Genomic DNA, 21147 nt, shown 5'->3' with positions numbered 1-21147 from the left:
AGTTAGGATATTCATTTGAAGGCAAAAATTACAAGGAATCTGCATCTGAAAGCATAATGTTTACTTAAAACAAAAACAAAATGAGATCATAACAAAGATAGGATTTAAATAGTATTCTTCTCAAGCTTGATTTACTAGTTTTGGTCAGACACTGATTTAGGATCACACTATCTTGCAGCGTCCCGATGCGGTGTTTCAGTAGTCAAATCTTAACTCGACTCTGCATAAGGGGTTGCAAAATGGCATGAACAAAGATCGCCAATAATTAATAAATAAAGAAATAAAGTAAACAGTTTGTTTTAATTTGTCAGCTCCTCCTGAAGACTCCGCACACCAAACTCTTTAAGAAACTAGAAAATTTTTTGAGACTGCAAAGGGAGAATAATTTTCCAGAAAAATGAGAAGATAATAAATAGTACCTTATTTAGGAATAAATCAGTTTTTTTGTTTGATGCTTTACCTTATTGGGTCTTCACCACTTAATAAGAGCATCTGCTCTTAGTGAACGCTTTTCCATAATAATGGTTAAAAACTGGTTCTATTCTCTGTAAGTGTGTGGGCATCTCCTCATTTTGCTGATAGCTTTTAAATTTCTCCACCAAAGTTTAAATTATGTGTGTTACGACCTCCTACTTTCACAACCGTGTTCTCCACACTCCTACACAGATATTGTGGTTGCAATCCATTTGCCAGAATAGAGATAAAATATCAAAAACAAGGTTGAAAATAATTAAGCTGCTAATTCAGTTTTCTTTATTATTGTGAAAACACTGCCATTGCAAACAGTAAGAATGAGATTTGTAATAACTGTATTTATACAGTAGACGGAACCCCTTTAAAATAATGTTCCCCATTAAAATACATTGGTAAGTGTTTAAGAATCGAATGTTTTGTAACATATCAGACTTGCTTGTGATCTTCGTGTTAACATGATTTTCTTGTTAAAAACATAAGTCAAAAACATCTTCAAGATCTCAAACCAGAATTTCCAAACTAGGCAAATTATGGATATCTTGGATGAAGTTGGGGAAAATGGCTGTGAGGAATGCAGCCAATAAGGGAGGTTCAGAGTGAGTATTGTCCCCATAATTGTTTCACAGTATAGTTTTAATTAATGTGCTTCAGTTGAAACAAGCATGTGTTACTTGGCTACAGGTCATTTTGTTGTCATACCTATATGCCTTTTATTCCTTCCCTCTTTTTTTAGTACCTATAAAGAAACCGTACTTATATCATTGTGTATCCATTTATGTCCCTTGGTGGTGATCTATTTTCATAAATTATGCAGATAGTAGTTTAAAAATTTTTTCTCATCTCACATGTGAATCTAACTTTGATCTGTTAATATAACAGTACATAATTTCCTTAAAGAGTTGCATTTCATCCTATTTCTGTTTGTTTTGGTTCTGATCCATATTAAGTCCAGCTGACTCATTAAAGTGATTGTGACTGCTGATTAAAGCTAATTAAGGAAAAGTGACCTCCAGCTGGTATATATTGGGTTTTTTTAATGAATGCAACAGACACATGCTAAATTTTGTTTTAGATTAAAACATTTTAAACAACTTGGAAGGTTGTAATCAGGGTGAGCATCACTCCTATTATGTTTAATCTAGAAATATAATTAGCTCCTAACTCTGCATTTGTATTGCCAGTGTTCACTTGAGTTGATAGATCAATCCATCAGCACTTTTTCTTTAAAGAATGTATCTGGTTTAGCAGATCTGACCTATAGAATGTGTGCTTGTGTGACTATTTTATTTGGTTTATACTGTATATTGTTAAGGGTAATGCATTTACAAACTTAAGGGGCATAAGTAAATTCACACATGTACACACACACACACACACAAATAACAGGCTGAAATGGGGTCCATGTCTGCTAATTTAATATCTGTAGTATCTCCATTCCATATGAGAATACATCATGTTCCTCCAGGGTACCGAGAGTAACTTCCTCCACATCCAGAGAGGTGCCTACTAAACTCTCCAAAGACGCCCACAGTTTCGGTTTCATACACAGGTTACACAGATTAGTGATGATCGGCAGCTGCAAAAAAATACAGTTCTTATAAACTGGAATCAATTAGTAATACTTCCTTTAGGTAATCTTAGGAAGACATTACCACAAGAAAAAGCTGTTTGAAACATAGTACGGCAAAAGCTAAAATCTGAAGTTCCTAAAAAATTAGGTTTCTAAATTGAACTTTGTCCTACCTACCTCCTGTTTCATTCTTTCCACCTTATCTTTCAAACATACAACTGAACAGTTCGGAGGCAGGCCCTTCTCCAGCTGCTCAACGTACTGGTTGTAATTGCTAATCTGCATGCTGAACTGCTTCAGGTCCAGTTGCTTCAGTAGGCTCTTGGGGGAAGTTAAAACAACACAAGGATACAACATAAGGTCTGCCTGTACTTTACAATGTAGGCATTTTCAGGTTTATATGCACAATGCACTAAAGCATCTAACCTGCTGCCATTCATTTTCTAGACAGTCCCATTCCTCCACAGAGTCCCACAGAAGCAGGATCAGTTTGAATTTTGCTGTAGATTCCTCCAGTAAATCAAACCTTGTATTCTCCAGCTTTACCCATGAGAGCAGAAAGAAAGATGTACTTATGAGTTTGGTTGGGATTGTAACAAAATAACAGTACAACTCATGGCAGTCCAGCATAACATTAAGGTGATGTTTAATTAGGTACCACGGAACATATTTAGCACCTTGAATTTCCTTTCGCATGAACTACAGGCCAATGCCAGGGCTTGCAGCTCATCTACAGAAATCTGGATCTTCTCAAAAATGGAATGCACTCTGGAGGAGTTTGCATTGGTGTCCAAGAAGTCTGGATTCTACACAGAAAAGAACACCTCTCTAAACAAAAACTGAGCATATTAAGGTTTAAACAGGATTTCTAAACAAGTCAAATTTAATAATATTGCAGTCTAAAATTTCTGAAGTTTTCCTGGGGTTTTTAGAACATTCTGAACATTCGAGTATAAAATATTGACCTTCAACAGGTCTTATTACCTGTAGGTCAGAGGTGAGTCTCTTAACAGTTAGCTGGTTAGTGGCTAAATTAAGATGAGTGAGGAGTTTCTTCTGTTAAACAGTGATTATTTCAAAAAGCCACGTACCAATTGAAAAACAAAGTCTGATTCTAATGAGACTATATTTTTCCATAGTTTGCAGACACATTTTTCTTTATTCTTGCTAATAAAAATGTAAAAAGGGTTTTAATGGTTTGCTTGAAATTTTAACCAGTCCTAGTCTAAGAACAACAGGTCCAGTACAACCTAAATTCAAAGTTGTCTAGAGTCCAAAAAAGTAGTGAGATAGCCCTTCATTTAGCAGTCAAAACCCACATTACAGACAGCTGAGATGTTCAAACTAAGTTGGGATGTAAATCAACGATAAAGCATGGGTTTAAAATATATACATTTATGGAGACATTTTAATGCACTTATTTAGCATTATTGGGATTTTGACCCCTTATAAAACACTGAATAAGGAAAACTAAAGAAAATTGGAAAACCAAACATGTTTCCATGTTACTTCAACATACTTGTTATTTGAATATTGTTCTACTTTTAATATTCAGCATTAAAGCAAAAAGAAATGCAGTATTTTCAAATGTTGTACCTGCAACACACATGCCATTTTTGTGACTTCTTCTTGCAGTTTATTTTGGTCTGTTACCAGCGAGCTGATAAACCTCTCCATGCTCGTGTCCCTCTCTGCCACCGCGTCGTCAATTAAATCATACAACAAGTAGATGGTGGGTTGCAATTTGGCAAAATCAACAAGGTCCTCAGGTGGGATGGTAACAGAGTACGTGTTGAACAGATTGTACACTTTGGAAACACTGTCGTGCTGCTCTTGTAACTCCAAGATCTAGTGAGATGGAGAAAATGGTATATAAAGAAAAGAGAGAAAACACTGATTTCTATATATGGATTACAGTAAAAACAAATCATGTTCTACTACATTAATGTTTTTTTTTACTTCCTTAAGTTATAAGGAGCAAGGTTTTTTGTACAATAAAGGAGAAATCTGCTTCCTTACCCCATCCTCAATCTCATCCAGGAATATAAGCTGCTCAGCCATCTCTTCTGTTGTAGAAGGATAGTTCTCCAGTTTACTCTTGGCTACAACAATCTTAGCCAGGAGGACATCTACCTTCTTCCTAGTCTGCTGTGTGAACATCTCATGGAAGCCCTAGGAAAGATGAGAAACAAGGACTTCTACAACGCACCTTTGACTTGTCTAATAAAAATGTTAATTTGACCTTTGGTTGGACTGGAAATTATTTCTCTAATTAAATGCCTTCCTGTGGGACTGAACATTGCTTACAATATGTCAGCAGGGTTTTATTAAAATAAAAATGGCCTCCCAGCTATTCTGTCAGAATTCTTTTGTATCTAAAGACAAGCATTCCTGAATATAATCTTAGTGCCTTTGCCCAGAATGCAAGTATTTGCATTGCACTCTCTCCAGTTTAGCATACCATTTGGCATTGAAAACCTTGTTTTTCTAAACTCATGCATCAATCTTGACTTACTGCTGCAACTTTGCATGCTAGGTTGAAAATACATTTTGTCAAATATTTAACCACATGAAGCCAGTAGAAGTTTATTTAGCAAAATACGCAAAGCTATTGAAAAAAATAGCAAAGTGCTTCAGTAAAGTAAAATGCAGATGGATAAAATGTCTCTGTATACAGCGCATGTTTCTATTAAAACTAGTTCTGACCTCCAGAGAACAGAGTGTAGAAGACACAAGCTTCTGTTTGAGCTGTGTTTGGTCCACGAGCAGTAAGCCAAGATACCTCCTCTCCTGGATAGCTAAGGCCTCCTTACGTTTACAGTGGTATAACTCCAGGCTTTTGGCAAAAAAGGTCAAATCTGCAAGAAAAAGTCAACAAGGAACAAACCTGCTATTTTGTATGATATGCCTTTTAATGTTTCAGATGTTTCAGATCATTAAATAAAATGTAATAGCCAAAAATATGCAGAGTACACAAATACAGTTTTTACTAGTCATTTTCTACCACTTCTTCCATAGTGGGTCGCGGGGAAGCTGGTGCCAATCTCCAGCAGTCTATGGGCAGGAGGTGGGGTACACCCTGGATGGGTCACCAATCCATCGCAGACAGTTTTAACATTGTTATTTCATTAACTAAGGCAAAAAAAGCTATCCAAACCAACCTAACCATAGGTGGAAAATATAGTTGTCCTAAAAGTCATGAATAGACACTAATTATTTTGGTATAGCTGAGTTTAATTTTACCATCCCAAATCTGATTACTGCAAGACCTGTAAAACCAAGAAATCTCTTAAATGGAATATTTCTGACAAGATGATGCTGAAAAAAAAATATATATATCTCAAAAAGCAACACATCATGCCTTGACATATAAAAATTCAAAACCAAAGCTACTGACGTCTCAGTCTGGAAATGGTTAAAAAGGAATTTCTAAGGATTTGGGACTCCAAATAAAAAATAGAAAGAGCCAGCAAGGACAACATGGAAAAGTGCTAAACTTTCCTAGGAGTCTGTGGCTTGCCAGTACATTGACGAACATGCATTAACAACGCATCAAGAAAAGAATCAAGAACATCTAACACAACACTGCAGACTTCACTTGCCTCAGTTAAGGTCAGTGTTCATGATTTGACAACAACTTTCAGACAAGGAAAAAATAGCATTAATGGGAAAACCTAGGACAATCTCACATTTGCCAATAAACATATTGATGATCTGGTGTAAAACTAACACCTGGATGACCTACCGTGATTGATAGTGTTGTTTATGACGGGGCTGTCCATCTTCAAACTGCCAAAGTGTGAATGCTCCGACTATAAACAGTCTTTCTCTAGACACTCACATTTTCCCTATGTTGTATCAATGAGTTTGTAGTTTTCGACCATTACTAGCCATGGTCCAAGCATGCATACCATGACTCTCATCATATGGCTTCTGGCCTAGAAATTCTTCCCTTAGTAAACTGAAACAATTATTAAAAAAGTGTTTGGTTTTTTTTTTTATTCGGGTCATCTGATTTTAAAATTTGGTTGATAATCATAAACATTCAAGTGTCATAAAAAAAAAAAGAAAGGACAAAATAAATCTGTAAGGTAGTTCACAGCTCTTCATATATGTAAAAATAGTTTATAGTGGTTTGTGTGACCAAAGATTTGTGAATACTTTTTTTTGACTACTATCCCTTTAAAGGCCTTACACTCCTTGTTCCATTGTTTTTTCCAAGAATATATCTCAAAACAAATTTAGGAAAGGAAGAAGACAATTGGAATAATCATGCATTAAATGCATTACTCAAAAATTATGGAACATTGATCACAAAACAAATATCTACACAAAAATATTGCAAAAATAACTTGATATATAATAACTGATCACGAGATTGAATAATGTCATAAAGAACTGTTTAGAATGCATCGTTTTGTTGCTATTTTGTTTTATACATTCCTTCTATGAGTGCCAATATTCAGTCTTTTGGAGTGAATCTCACTGCAGCAGATTCCTACACTAGACAAAAATGATATAATTCGAGGTCACAGAGAGGTTGGTATATATCAAAAAAAGATAGATAAAAAAAAAGATCAGAACAGTAGCACCCTTCTCATTTATTCAAAGGACATATCATCTGTCAACACACCTAAATCTCAATCTCCACTTTTTTAATCCTTGTTCTACCGAAAAGATTTAGGCTTAAGCCTTCAACACTAGAAAGAGTTTTCTGGAAAACAGACATGTTATTTTCCACCTCCTGCATAAACTACACACATGAATAAAAGCAAATCATTTTACAGATTGAACCCCCAACCCTTACTTATAACTGCTGGCTTTTCGCTGATGTTTGTCAATATCTTAAAAAAACATTACTAGCCTGACAATTGCAAAGTCAGCATAACCTGGGAGTGCAGCAGCAAATGTAGTGGAGAACAGTGCTGCAGGTTAGAGAAGGAAAGATATGAGCAAGACAGATTCAATTATTCAAAAACACCTGCTTAACAAAATGCGTTTTAGGGACAGAAATGCCTTCCCAATATATTTTACATTTCATAGATAGATAAATCTTGATGCAGAAGACTTAAAATAAACCATATAACCTTTGTGTCCTCTAAAGAAAAACACAGAGCAGCTATATATATATATATATATATATATATATATATACATATATCAAGTCATGTAAAAAAGAGGGTTTCTGCAGGTTTCACCAGCTCAAATTTAAGACTTTTTAATAATGTGAATGAAAGACCTATATCAGCACATACAGAAACATACAAAAGAAATAGAATCATAAAATTACTTGCAAAGAAAATGTATTTATTCAAAGTGACTAAATGATTACCGAACACAGTTTACATGCATTGTTGTTGAAAATAGAGCAAAAACTAAAACTACATAAATCTCAGCTCCTCTCCCTTGGCAAGAATCTCCTCTTCAATGTTCTTGAGCTCAGCTGCTTTCTCCTTGCTGGCCCTCAGAGCATTTGACTTCGTTATCAGCTGAGCCATCCGACTGCCAGCCTTGCCTTCAGCCTGCTCTACAAATATGTCTGCATCTCTGGAAAGAGTTTCAGCAACTGTTTATATAGTGTTTCCCCTTTTTCTGAGTTCCTCTAAGACTTAGAGGAGAAACATAGAGTGTAAGTAATCCACCGTTGCCTTTGTCGTTTTGCCCTGTGCAAGGGACTCTTTCTCCTTTCTCAAGAAAAAGACCGTATTTGGTCCTGGCTGAGTTCACGAGTTTTTTGTGAGAGGGACTTTGGTAACACCCCCATGTCGGGTGTTACTCTTGCATGTTGCAGGTTTTGATTTCTTTATTAACTGAAAAGCCTCTCTCAACAGTTGCCTGTCCATGAGCAAAATCTGTAGCTTCACAGGGTTACCAGTTCATGTGGCATGCATGAGTCCAGAAAGATGCTTTGAAGTACCTAATTTCGTTATTTGTGCTGTAAGAGTCGTGTTTAGTCACTGTGTGTAGAATCCTGGCAACCTCTGCCCATATCGTAAGGTCTGACCTTAAGGCAATGCAGAGGTCGTCAATGGGAATAACAGAGCTGTTGCCAGTTCCCAGTTTTATGGGTTTGTTTTTTTTTTTGCATAAGCAGCAGTAGACTTTAATGCCGCTGTTTGGAGGGGTCTTTAACCAAGCATTGAAGCTGCCATCTCAAAAGGGCTGGAAAGGCCGGTAACAAATGAAAGGAAAACACACAGCCTTCCGTCATATTTGGCCTGCATGAACTATTCTCCAGTTACCTGTGGCCATTTATCAAAAATTGCCAACACGTGTGTAACTCCACCCACGACAGGAAGTCGACAGGAAGTCAACAAGAACATCCACGATAATAACATTCAACACCTAAACTTGTTCCTAGGTTGACATACCATACATTTACAGTTTTTACTCTCTTTTTTATTCTATCATTTATGTATAAACACACCAAACAAAACATGCAAATTTACCCAGTCTTACTTTAGTTACAGTTTTTTTTTTATATTGGCCACCATTTCTGTTGTTGAACAGTAAAGCCTTTTTTCCATCACCGAGTGCTGATCGGACAAAATGATTTCGAATGTCATTATGTTTGCACGTTTGCCAACAAACAGGATTTTTAGACAGAGCAAGAGCAACTTGATTGTCCTCATAGTCACTGGCGCATATCGACATTCATAGTCCATTCCATTCAGTAAATTTACAAGGTAAAGACTTTCTTGTGTTGCAGCATCTAAAGACGGTTTTAGATATATCTTAGCTTTTACAGATGATTATTCAGGAGCTGTCTAAACTTATTTTATGAAAGCTAGGAGTGATACTGCAAAGGGTACAGGGAAATGCATTGCTGATGTTGCACCTTATGGAAAAATCAAATGTATAAGATCAGATAATGCAACCGAGTTTACATCTAATGAGTTTCAGTCACTTCTCAGTAAAAATACCATTAGACATGAAACTTCAGCACCTTATTTGCCCCATCAGAATGGGACAGTGTTGGGAACTGTGTTTGAAATGGCACAATGCATGTTATTCGAGAGTAAACCATCTAAAGAGTTATGCACATTCACAGCTCAGACTGTTGCTACTATCTGTAATACATGTTACAGTTTAACAGGGAAAAAAGTCAGACCTATCAAAAAAGAAATCTTTTGGGTGTGAATGTCTTGCTACAAGTATGACGAGATAATCAATATCAGCAACTTGACTATGCTACATATCTAGCCTTGCAGATTGCCTCAACAGGGTTTTCTTTGACAGTATCTACCCATATGCCACCCACTCTTTGATTGTCCTCATAAATAGTTACTAGGCCTGTTGACGAGTAGGGATGAAGAAAGCCAGTTGTGGGCTGGAAAAGACAGTAGTGGAAGTATTCGCAAAACAGATTGAGTAGAGTGGACCCGGCCAAAGTAGAGCCTGTCAAAAAGGGACATTAGTTTGGTGATCCTGATTGTTGAACTGAGAGTGAACACCTTTGTAAGATCTAAAGAGCTACCAGGACCTTCAGAAAGAAGATTGTAGCAGTTCATGAGTTTGGAAAGGGATTTAAAGAGGTCTGAACAGAATTTGAAATCAGCCATTTTACTGTATGGAAAATAGTCTACAAATGGAGAACGCTTGAAACAGCTGTTAGCATGCCAAGGTCTTTGGGCAAGTTCACACTAAAGGCAGACTGCAAGATGTTAAAAGAAGTCCCAAATATCATCAAGGAACCTACATCAAGCCCTTGCTGGTGTTGATATGAAACTGTGTGCCAGAGAAAAATTGTCCATAGAGAGAACACAGACAAATACTTCTGGGACTTCTGGAAAAATGTTCTTTAGAGTGATGAGTCTAAAGTTTTATTATTTGGACAGCAGAACAGAGAACCTGTTTGGCAAAAACCAGATACATCAGCTTGAGGTGTCATGGTTTAGGGATGGTTTGCTGCAGCAGTACCTGTCCAGCTCACCATCATACAAGCCACCATGAATTCTATGTGTGTGTGAAAGAGTGCTTTAGAAAAAAATGTGACGATTTGTATATGAAATAACAACTGAAGCAGAACTGGACCCTGCAACATGACCTGACCCAAAATTTATCAGTAAATCCAACAAAAACTGGGTGAGAATTAGCAAATGGAACAACATGGATAGAGTTAAAGCTTAAACTCATTGAGATGAAAAACCTCTCAATCATCCCTCAGCTGAAAGTAAGAAGTGGGACAAACCTTCCACAGACCCATGTCAGAAACTATTAGATGTCTACGGGAATTGTCTGAATGAAGTTAATTCAGCTTAAGGGGGTAACGCTACCATACATTAACAGTTTATCTTGTTCAAATGCAATTAACTCTTTTTCTTTTCAAGAGATAAAAATTAAATTAGACATTAATGTGAGATTTTTTCATAAAGAACTAAATATTTAGGGCTTTCCTAATGTTTTACAACTGTACGTGGTAAAACAAAGTATCTGTTAAAAAACATGAATTGACCAAAATCTGTTTTCTATTAGAAAATATTGTTAAATATACAAGTATTTGTGTTGCAAGCAGCAAGTGAAACACAAACGCTGAGATTGTAGTTATGTTGTGGAGATTACCAGTTTCCAGTTCCCACACTGCATCGAGATCCAGATTTTCATTGTTCTTTGAGAATGCCAGAAAATGGTCGAATGTGTGTGAGTACACTTTGGCCGAATCAAAAGCTGTATGGATGCTATCCTAAACGGGAGGTATCCAAAAAACATAATAAATTAGAACTTACTACATATAGAGTTAACTACATATAGTTTTAGTCTGAATAAAAAGAGTCAACACTAAGAAGAAATTGTGCAAAGTAAAGACCTACGCTGATGTTTTGAATGATAACTCGAAGGTGGCCATCTTCCTTCAAGACAGTTTCCAAAGACGGTCCACTTTGCACACTGTCCTTCAAGAGCACAAAAAAACATGCATATAGGTCGGGAAACAAGCATTGAACACATGAATGGTTTTCTCTGTCAAGACATTTCTAATGAGGCTCTTGACATCGAATTCACAGCAGATCTCAATAACAATCCAAGTAATCCAAACCTGGAAAGATAGTAAAACAGAAACAAATATGTCCATATATTAAGTAACAAACACATTTCGTAAATCTTATACTCTGCTGAAAATCTTTAAAGTAATAAAACCTTCAAGTCATCTCCTGTATAGAAAAACTACTCACATGCATTGGTCAAGTGGGATTTTTTACCCATTCGTTTGTACAGACTGTATCAATTCTGAAAGGTTCTAAGAACCTCTTTTACTCATTATGTTATGTTACTCATACAGTTACTCATTAAGTCACAGATTTTGAATTGGATTCAAATTGGGTGTTTCAAGTCAGTCTTCTAGCAGCTTTTTTTCTTTTTAGGAGCTTTCTTTGTTTAATGTTTGGCATCACTGCCTTGCTGAAAAATCTGCCCTCACTTTATCTTTATACTGTAATCAGGAATGTCCAGAAACCTTTCTTCTTTTACTATCCCTTCAGTTATAGGGTGTTTTGGGGATCATGTGAAGCAATAATACTTCTCTAAAGATAATGTGAGCAATGGCATTTAAAAAGGTGAATTTTGGTCTGGCCAGACAGTATGAATAGAAAGCATTCTAAATACTGTTAGTTTACTATTTTTTTTTGGCTTTCTATTCATTTTTACATTTTTTTTATTTCCACGTTTTAATAGATATTCTGTGTCTTTCCACTTTTTTCACAAAATGTCTTCTTTGTTTTGATTTTTATGCATCTGTGGATTACTAGAGTTGCTACAGAAATATGCGTATTTCATGTCAAAAGCCCTCAGAAATATATTTATTAAAAAAACATTTCAATGAAATAATCATTTTCCCCACTGTAAACACAATGCATCCTGAATATCTAGTCAGACCTATGAGATTAGGTTCATGAATATTTTTACCTTAAACTTTTCAGACTTTAGTAGTAAATGCATTTCAGGATCTGCTGTGAGGGACCTCACAGATATTGCTGTCGTCTTAAACTGCCTGATTATCTCTCTGATGGTTTCCTACATAAATAAGGAATCACATATATTGCATATGCATATTTGATGAGTAAAATATTACTTACTGTAGAACAATTTAAAACTAAACAAACCTGAAAGTTTTCCTCTGAGGGGTTGTACATCAAAACATCTGATTCCAGCACTAGCTCAGACATGAATAAAGGTAAATCAGGAAGAACCTTTGACACAAACATAAACAAATAACTTGCAATGATGTCCAGTATAATCCGCAGTAGATAATAACTGGCATTGCTGAAATAAATACTTAAAAACTGTCCTACCTTCTTTTCAACATTCTCTTCAGGAACTGCCTCAGAGCGGTCAGATCGGACCTGTGGAGTGATTTGGCTAGGCATCTGACCTACCTGATTCTGCAATACACTCAGGAGCACATCCACTGCATTTAGCACCAAGCAGTGCACTGTGTTGAAAATCAAATTGTCAACATGACGGATGAAGCTGGGAGGGTTAAAAACAGAGAACACATGTATTAGATTTGCTTCAATGAATGTAATGTCAGCTAGCTGTGTTCTGGTGAAATTAGGCCAGCATAATTTGGGTTAGGTACATTTAAACAGACAATTAAACACTTATTTGCATTTCAATAATGCAAAACAGAAACTAATGAACAAATATAAAAACCATGCATCCAAACAGAGTGGCCTACTCTAAAAACTAAAAGCATCAAAAGAGAGAAAGTTCCAGGGAAATAATTATTAGTAAATTGCTGCTTGTGAATCTTTGAGGGTGGAAAGAGAATAATGAAGTTCAAGTCCATAAGATTGCTTAGAAAATGGTATTCAAATTATTCTGAACACTACCACGTAATCATCTACAGAGGGAGGAGATCCCAAAGGTCTTGAGGATCATTAAACCGCCATTACAAAACAAGATAATCACGTTTTTTTGGGGGGACTGGAGCAAAAATTTGAAAGTTTATTTGATCTGACTGCCTAAATTCCAATATACTAAAATATACTGAATGATATTACAAGTTTTAGGCTCAATAGAAACAACTGAAAGGCTAATGGGAGGATGGGAAATTTCACACCAAAGAAGCAACAGCAAGTAACAAATAATGTATTTGTTTTTTAACATTTCTGAAAAATTTGGTGAAACTAAATTCTGTTTTTCTTGTCTAGATCTTATCGATGAAATGGTTTGGCGATGGTCAGAAGCAGCTAGTGTGGGTTGTTTGATAGAAAATAACAAGGAGGTATTTTTTGACATGCGTCTAAAGCTCTCCATGTTTGTTGCCCTTATTTCCAGGTGTGAATGCTGCTTGTGTACCAGATGCTGTAAATATTCTATTCTGTTACACAAGGGATGACCATTATTAGGAAAAAGCTGCGATGGTAGCTGCCTCATGCCGGCCAGCTCTAAACCAAGCTCAGCTAGAAGCTCAGTATCCATGCCTCTGTCTCCATACGTACCCCATTCCATGCATCCTCACCCTGTCAGCTCATTCTGCTGCTCTGCCTGATCAGCAGGTTGCCACGGAGTTCCTCTAACATAATAAGCTTTTTACCATCTTCCATATGTGATCAAATGTCATCTCTATCTCAATTAAAAACCATAAAACAGCCTGCATTATAGCACATGGAGACAAAAGTAAATCGGCTCTTGATGAAGCAGAGGAGAATGGTGTGAATGTGCAAAGCAGCCGTTTTCAAGCTTTTGTGAACGTCTGTTAGAGAAAAGACTCCTAAATTGTAACATCTTGGACCATTTTTAGGTGGTTTTATAATCTCATTTTTGGCAAAAAGTTAAGAATCTAAGTCTACAGGTCCTTCTCAAAATATTAGCATATTGTGATAAAGTTCATTATTTTCCATAATGTAATGATGAAAATTTAACATTCATATATTTTAGATTCATTGCACACTAACTGAAATATTTCAGGTCTTTTATTGTCTTATTATTGATTTTGGCATACAGCTTATGAAAACCCAAAATTCCTATCTCACAAAATTAGCATACCATTAAAAGGGTCTCTAAACGAGCTATGAACCTAATCATCTAAATCAACGAGTTAACTTTAAACACCTGCAAAAGATTCCTGAGGCCTTTAAAACTCCCAGCCTGGTTCATCACTCAAAACCCCAATCATGGGTAAGACTGCCGACCTGACTGCTGTCCAGAAGGCCACTATTGACACCCTCAAGCAAGAGGGTAAGACACAGAAAGAAATTTCTGAACGAATAGGCTGTTCCCAGAGTGCTGTATCAAGGCACCTCAGGGGGAAGTCTGTGGGAAGGAAAAAGTGTGGCAGAAAACGCTGCACAACGAGAAGAGGTGACCGGACCCTGAGGAAGATTGTGGAGAAGGGCCGATTCCAGACCTTGGGGGACCTGCGGAAGCAGTGGACTGAGTCTGGAGTAGAAACATCCAGAGCCACCGTGCACAGGCGTGTGCAGGAAATGGGCTACAGGTGCCGCATTCCCCAGGTCAAGCCACTTTTGAACCAGAAACAGCGGCAGAAGCGCCTGACCTGGGCTACAGAGAAGCAGCACTGGACTGTTGCTCAGTGGTCCAAAGTACTTTTTTCCGATGAAAGCAAATTCTGCATGTCATTCGGAAATCAAGGTGCCAGAGTCTGGAGGAAGACTGGGGAGAAGGAAATGCCAAAATGCCAGAAGTCCAGTGTCAAGTACCCACAGTCAGTGATGGTCTGGGGTGCCGTGTCAGCTGCTGGTGTTGGTCCACTGTGTTTTATCAAGGGCAGGGTCAATGCAGCTAGCTATCAGGAGATTTTGGAGCACTTCATGCTTCCATCTGCTGAAAAGCTTTATGGAGATGAAGATTTCATTTTTCAGCACGACCTGGCACCTGCTCACAGTGCCAAAACCACTGGTAAATGGTTTACTGACCATGGTATCACTGTGCTCAATTGGCCTGCCAACTCTCCTGACCTGAACCCCATAGAGAATCTGTAGGATATTGTGAAGAAAACGTTAAGAGACTCAAGATCCAACACTGTATGCCAAAATCATCCGTATTAAGACAATAAAAGACCTGAAATATTTCAGTTAGTGTGCAAGGAATCTAAAATATATGAATGTTAAATTTTCATCATGACATTATGGAAAATAATTAACTTTATCACAATATGCTAATATTTTGAGAAGGACCTGTATATTGAACACTGAGTTTACAAACCACAATGTTGTTCTGTTGATCCACAAAACAACAAACGAAAAAAAATAATAATCTGATTCTTAACATCAAAACAATTTGAAAAAAAAATTGATGTTTAGATATAAATTACTTCTTTTCCACCAGATTCTGCTTTTACTTAAATTTCACACAACATGTCAACTTTGTCAAAGTGGGGTTTTTAACAAATTCTAACATAAAGAATATGGAATTGAAGAGAAGAGAATAAATTTACTAACCAATTGACCCGATTAAAGAAAACCAGATTCAACTCGTCTTTATCCTCAGATGTGGTTTGATGCTGCAACAAGTATTCATGTCCAGCACGAACTGTCACATCCCTCACCAAGTCCCGAAACGGCTGAAGGTCACTCAGTATCTGACCAAACAAACATAGGCAAAAGAATTCAGAACAGGCTAACAAAGGCAAGACAGTAAGTGTGTGCATCAAATATGCTGAAGTATTTATAAATAACTGTAAAACTGCTGCACCTCGTGCTGCTGTTTGAGCTGGGTGTCGTAGAACTCCTTCAGTGTGTATGTGTGGTTTGTCTTCACATAATACAACTCAGTGTCAGTGATTTGGCATGACATCTTCCGGATTTCCATCAACGCTTCTCTCAGACACTAGATAACATACAAGTGTTAGTAACAATCAACAAACATGTAATTCCTTTTCATATTTGATTAATTTAAATATGCAATACCATAGACTAAAGAAATGCTGACAAGTAAAGGTTTATCTGAATAACTGAATATTTTTTAAGTAGTTAAATTTTTTATATAATTAATTTCAGTAGGTAAACTCCTTATCTAGATTCATCATACATTCTTGAATGGTCTTTGCTGCACAATCCTTGCAAGGCTGTGGTTATCTCTGTTGCTTATGTGCCTTTTTTCTACCACAATGTTGTTGTTTTTTTCCATTCACAAAACTTTCCATTAATATGCTTGCATCCAGCTTCTTTAACAATGACATTTTTTGGCCTACCGTCCCATCCTTGTTGAGGGTCATAACATAACATTTATGTGTCAAAAACCCTTGAATTAGGTCTTTTGTGAAACGTTCTGAGAAACTGAATTATGGGTTTTCATTAGCTGTGGGCAATCCAATTTTAAATCCAACTGTTTGTAATAAATCTATATAACACATGACTTTTACTTTTGAACCTAGAAACTGAAGTAAATTAACTTTTTAACAATGGTTCTATCTTATTGAGATGTACCCGTACCTGTGAGCATTTCTGTTGGATATGGTTTTCCACATTAAACATCAATGTCACATTAAGCCACTTTTTACACAAAACATACCGGTTCCAGTATAAACAGGTGGTTCTGGAGAGACGTCTTGGCCAAGTGAAGCTTATTCCTAAATACTTTGGTGCGCCAGAAACTAAAGCTTCTCCAAATTTTTTGGAAGGCCAAGGGGAGGATGCAGAGGGGCTCACAAAACGGATTATATTTATCTTCTGTCACGTGGTCAGAGGTTGCAGATGGAGGTTGGTCTTTATTCATTAAAAATATAAAATCTTGAAAGTTATTTGCCTTTTTTTTTTCCGAGGATGAGGTTAACCGGGGTTGCCAGACTGCAAAAGCCATTGGCTCCCAGTGCGCTGTGTGTTGGAGACAGGGTTTTGCCACAACCTAGATAAACAAGAGGCATTTAACATCTGAAAAGATCTACCTCTTTATTAAACAAAATGGGAATCCTCTTTTTTGTTTAAGAGGTTACCAATCAACTAACAGCCTTCTCAAAATATCACTTAAAAGTTAAATCTAAAGTATTTATGTAAGTTGGAGTTTATGATTTTTATGGTTTGAACTCAGTTTGCCAAAGTCTCACCTTTGGGTTTTTTACCAGAGATCTTGTAAGAATAGTAGAACGCTGAAGTTCAGGGAGCCCGTGTGCCCTTTCTGGCTCCTTTTTTCTCTGAGCTGAAGGTGACATGGTGTGCCAGCCTGGAAAAATCATTTGCTCACGGGCCTTCAAGTGTTGCCGACTGGGTTGTTTTCGTATTACAGGTCTCTTCAATACAGCCTAGATTATGATGAGAAAAACGTCTTCAAAAATATGCTAAAAGTCTATAATTTCAACAAACCTTCACAGTTTTGAGACAGCCACTCACAGCCTGCTCAAACATCTTACTGGGCCAAAATTGGAAGTGTTTATTTAGTGTGGAGTTTGATTAGCATGTAAACTTAGAATCTCTATAGAGGGATGTCCTTTGGCAGAAAGCCAGACACAGGCTATAAAATAAAGGTAAATGCTTTCACCTGACTTTAACCCTTCTGGTATTTTGCTTGTTTTAATGTAACGTCTGTCTACATATATGTGTTAGGCCCAGCCTTGGGAGAAACAAAAATGTCTGAACTGTACACAAAGATCAAAAGAGACTGGTAAACACTGAGTCCCAGAATGCACAATATTAACCTATTTTCATGCACACCTCCCAGGAAGGTGGATTTACTGCTGAAATCCCTGTAGTCTGTAACCCAAGTAGTCTCCACAGGCTGCATTGAACGCACGTGAACATCTTGATCGCGCTGGCCAAGTAAAAAACTGGATCTTCGAAGAAATCTTAGATCCAAGTGAAGTACCTAATTACGTTAACAAAGAGGTTTTCCCCCTGAACAAGACAGCATTGAAAATGCACCTCTGTATGCAGGCGGCAGTCCAAGCTGGCGCTCAACTCTGGCAAAAGCAGCTCCTATTGGACATTTTCCTATTCATCAGATCGCTATGCATAAAAGGTTGTGCATTGGCAGAGAATAAAGATATTTAAGTCTGGTTTATTTCATTGTGTTGCTTTGTTTGTGGTGTTTAACTGCTTGAGTTCTAACAGGCCACTGAGCCAGAAAAAAGAAATCTGCTTTGTAAAGTTGATGACTGAAAAAGATCCCTTTACTCCTGTAATGTGAACCTCCATTTTATCAGTGTTTTCCCTTCATATTCTCTCACTAAGCTGCATAAAATATGTCCACATGGTCGGGTAAACGTAATAAATTGTCTCCTTTATCTCTTTTTTAAAATTTATTTCCAACGCTAAAGCTCTTCTAATGCTAAAAAGGTAGCCACATTAGTTCTGCTGTGTTTATTGCACGGCTCATTTTCTTCACCATGCGATCATCTGTAGAATGCTGCCAGTGATCATACACACATTAATTTTTATATTAATGGTACTTAAAAGTACATGTGGGACTTGATGCTAAATAGCACCATAGAGCGGCTAATTCTAGATATGACATCATCACTCTGCCGACAAGATGACCAGTTTGTGAGTACCGGTATATCCATTTTTTACCCCCATCTTGGTAGTTCATAACTCCATTCAGTGTGCAACTGGGATGGCTAGTTAACACAACATTAAGAAGCAATTGTCCAAAAGGTTGATCTCTAATTCAGCAAATGATTTTGGAAACATTCTTTTTTTTAAATAGGTTTTTGTTATTTTCCCTTCTGCTTTGCATTGTGAACTGGTAGTTTGAACACCTAGCAACTATTCTTTGAGCTGTCAGAGGCTAATTTGGCCTCATTCTAAACTTTTGAAAGCACACTATGATGTCACTACCCTACAATTTTTATTAGGTATTGGTTTCAGTTGTATTCTTATTAATTACTTTTTAATACCTCCCCAGCCCCCCGTAGATTAGTATTTTTTTTATTTTACTTAGTTCAATGTTACTAACCTAGTTAAAGAGTTTGTTAACTAAAGTATTTTAACAAGAAGTTTAGGTATTTTGTAAATACATTCTTGTATTATGGAGATAAGTTGTCTGTGTTCATTCTGTCCATGTGCATGGCTTGCTGTTAGAGAACACCAATGTGCAAAATTCACTCCATCTATTGCTCTATTAAAAACAACACCTCACCAAGCAAGTATTCATAAAGCAATAACTTATGAGACTGAGAGTTGTCTGGCTATGAATTCCTGATAATCAGGTGGTGCCCAGACTTGGTAATTATGTTTAAAATTACTAACCTTGTTAATAATTGCCTTTGGCACTTATTAATGGTTATTCATAGCCAGACTGAACCTATTTTTGCTCAACAGCTGATAATACATTACATTCAAAACATAATATTCATTCACTTTCAAAATATCATGAATCATATGATAATCTTTGCAGTCAAATACCTCAAACAAGTTGACTATTCAACACCACAACTGGAAGCAAAACAAAATTACTCAACATTCAACCAAAGCAGTGTAGGCCTATGGGATAAGGTCATAAAACATTTTCATTTTTCTGTATGTAATTTCTATAGAAACTCAATATAGCTTTTCTGAGCTCAGATGATAAGATATTCCTAATTTGTTTTTAAAGTAAATAAACAATTTAAAGGATTTTGGAGTCTGGTAATATTTCCTTCCACTTCATAAAAAGTATGAAATTATTTCTCCTTATCTCTACAGTTAAATTCAAGAGAAGATCGGTATTCTTTCAAAACTAAGACCCTGCAAATCTGAACGAAATCAGATTTTAGAGTGTTCTGATTGTATGTTTGGTTTTGCACATTTTTGTGCTGATAACTATTAGCAATACAAGCTGGTAATTACAAATTTTTCTTTTATGCGTAAAACATAAAGGAACATGTTCCTGCATAGATATCTATGGGTCTCACTGGAAGCGCTAATGAACAGTTTATATCGGACATCTTCACTACAATTTACAGTTAATGCACTGCAGCCATGTTGGATAATTATCTCTGAGAAAGTCCATGATCACCAAGCAACCACGTCTCTAAATTTAGCATTCGTTCTTGATAGATTTCAGGCTAAGAAAATGTAACTTTAAAGTACAGAGAGAGAGAGCGCACCATATTGCCAAAAGGTGATCCAATTAATAAGCAACAAGTTTTATTATTTAGAGGAATGCAATTATTACAAAAAAGGAGAAAACAGCATACAATCACATGTGATTAGGCTGTTAATCCGAATGTAAATTTAGTTTATTTTTCTTTTGTGGAAGGATTCTGAGATTTGACAGTAGTAGTAGTAGAGGCATCACGTTTCAGAACACAAACATCTGACATGATAACAATTATTTATCTGCTTTTATTAATAACCAGTGTACATGAGGTTTCACCTAGCAGCAGCAATTTATATATTTTGCTTTACATTATGGTTAAGTCAACATGACATTCCAATTATGAAATCCGTGATTTGTTTATTGGTTTTTAGTCCAGAAAAATGGGTCTGAAGAAGCTTAACATAACATTCAAATGCTAAACTTTTACCATGGTGTACAACTGGTGCATCCTCCTGTGATTCGCACCATAGTTTTACAAGCGACATGGTTAGATTCACTTTCCTAGAGCCTTACCTGTGGGTCTATTTTATGTCTAGCCCCTGGTGGAGAAGCGGAGCACTGCAGTTGACGGAGATTGCGCGTCGGTTCTGAGGCAAAAAGAAGGCGTACTACCATCACTTCTGAAAAGGGCTGATAATCCAAGTGTTGAAAACGTCTAAACTGCTTTTGTCTCTGAGCTTAGTTTTTTTGTTAGCTTCACCCACCTTCAAATTCATCGTCCTGAGTTTGTTCAGAAATGTCTGGGGAAGAGGCCAGCGAAGATGCAGAAGCCATTATTTTCTGGTAAATGCAGCCTTTGGGACAGAGGCAGAAACACGAGCACAACACAGCAGGTGGAAAAGAAACAGTTAACTTGGCAACAATCTGCGGCGTAATGCAAGCACTCTAGCCAAGCGATGTTTTAAAATGTTACCTTAATATATGTGAAGTCTGGTTTAACAGTGTTCTTGAAACCTCAAAATGCTGAACAAACGCATCTAGCGTGCTTCCCCGTCGTGTTCCAAAAAGCTTTTCTAAAGAGTCCCATATGTTGTGAAGACAATCTTTATGCTGCTTTGTTTTACGGTTGCCAACACGGAACGGACGCTAACAGTTGCCTAGCAACTGAATTCTTAGAGTTCGGGGTTTCA

At 36.8% G+C, this 21147-nt stretch overlaps 1 protein-coding gene across 1 annotated transcript; it reads right to left on the bottom strand.

Annotated features, from left to right (window-relative positions):
* Positions 1–1867: 1867 nt before the first annotated feature.
* On the bottom strand, positions 1868–21102 carry LOC124868330 (dynein axonemal heavy chain 6-like). Its single transcript, XM_047365486.1, has 19 exons — positions 20931–21102; positions 20722–20811; positions 20531–20604; positions 17049–17243; positions 16517–16849; positions 15698–15832; positions 15445–15584; positions 12331–12508; positions 12142–12228; positions 11945–12052; positions 10855–10935; positions 10607–10727; positions 4751–4902; positions 4064–4216; positions 3641–3892; positions 2722–2850; positions 2471–2584; positions 2222–2365; positions 1868–2050 (listed from the first exon to the last, which is right to left on the bottom strand). The coding sequence occupies exons 2-19, from the start codon at positions 20789–20791 to the stop codon at positions 1883–1885; spliced, it is 2634 nt and encodes an 877-aa protein (XP_047221442.1). The 5' UTR covers positions 20792–20811; positions 20931–21102; the 3' UTR covers positions 1868–1882.
* Positions 21103–21147: the final 45 nt, after the last annotated feature.

This window comes from Girardinichthys multiradiatus, chromosome 5 (assembly GCF_021462225.1).
Source record: "Girardinichthys multiradiatus isolate DD_20200921_A chromosome 5, DD_fGirMul_XY1, whole genome shotgun sequence".
NCBI lineage: Eukaryota > Metazoa > Chordata > Actinopteri > Cyprinodontiformes > Goodeidae > Girardinichthys > Girardinichthys multiradiatus.
This window is presented reverse-complemented; position numbering and strand designations above follow the sequence as displayed.

What these genes read in the sequence shown, in the direction of transcription:
- LOC124868330 (XM_047365486.1), bottom strand. Translation starts at nt 20,791, where the DNA reads ATGGCTTCTGCATCTTCGCTGGCCTCTTCCCCAGACATTTCTGAACAA. An exon ending in CCTCAGAGGAAAACTTTCAG is followed by an intron (nt 12,053 to 12,141) that starts GTTTGTTTAGTT and finishes TTATTTATGTAG; the next exon opens with GAAACCATCAGAGAGATAAT. An exon ending in AAATGGCATGTGTGTTGCAG is followed by an intron (nt 2,851 to 3,640) that starts GTACAACATTTG and finishes TTTTCTGTGTAG; the next exon opens with AATCCAGACTTCTTGGACAC.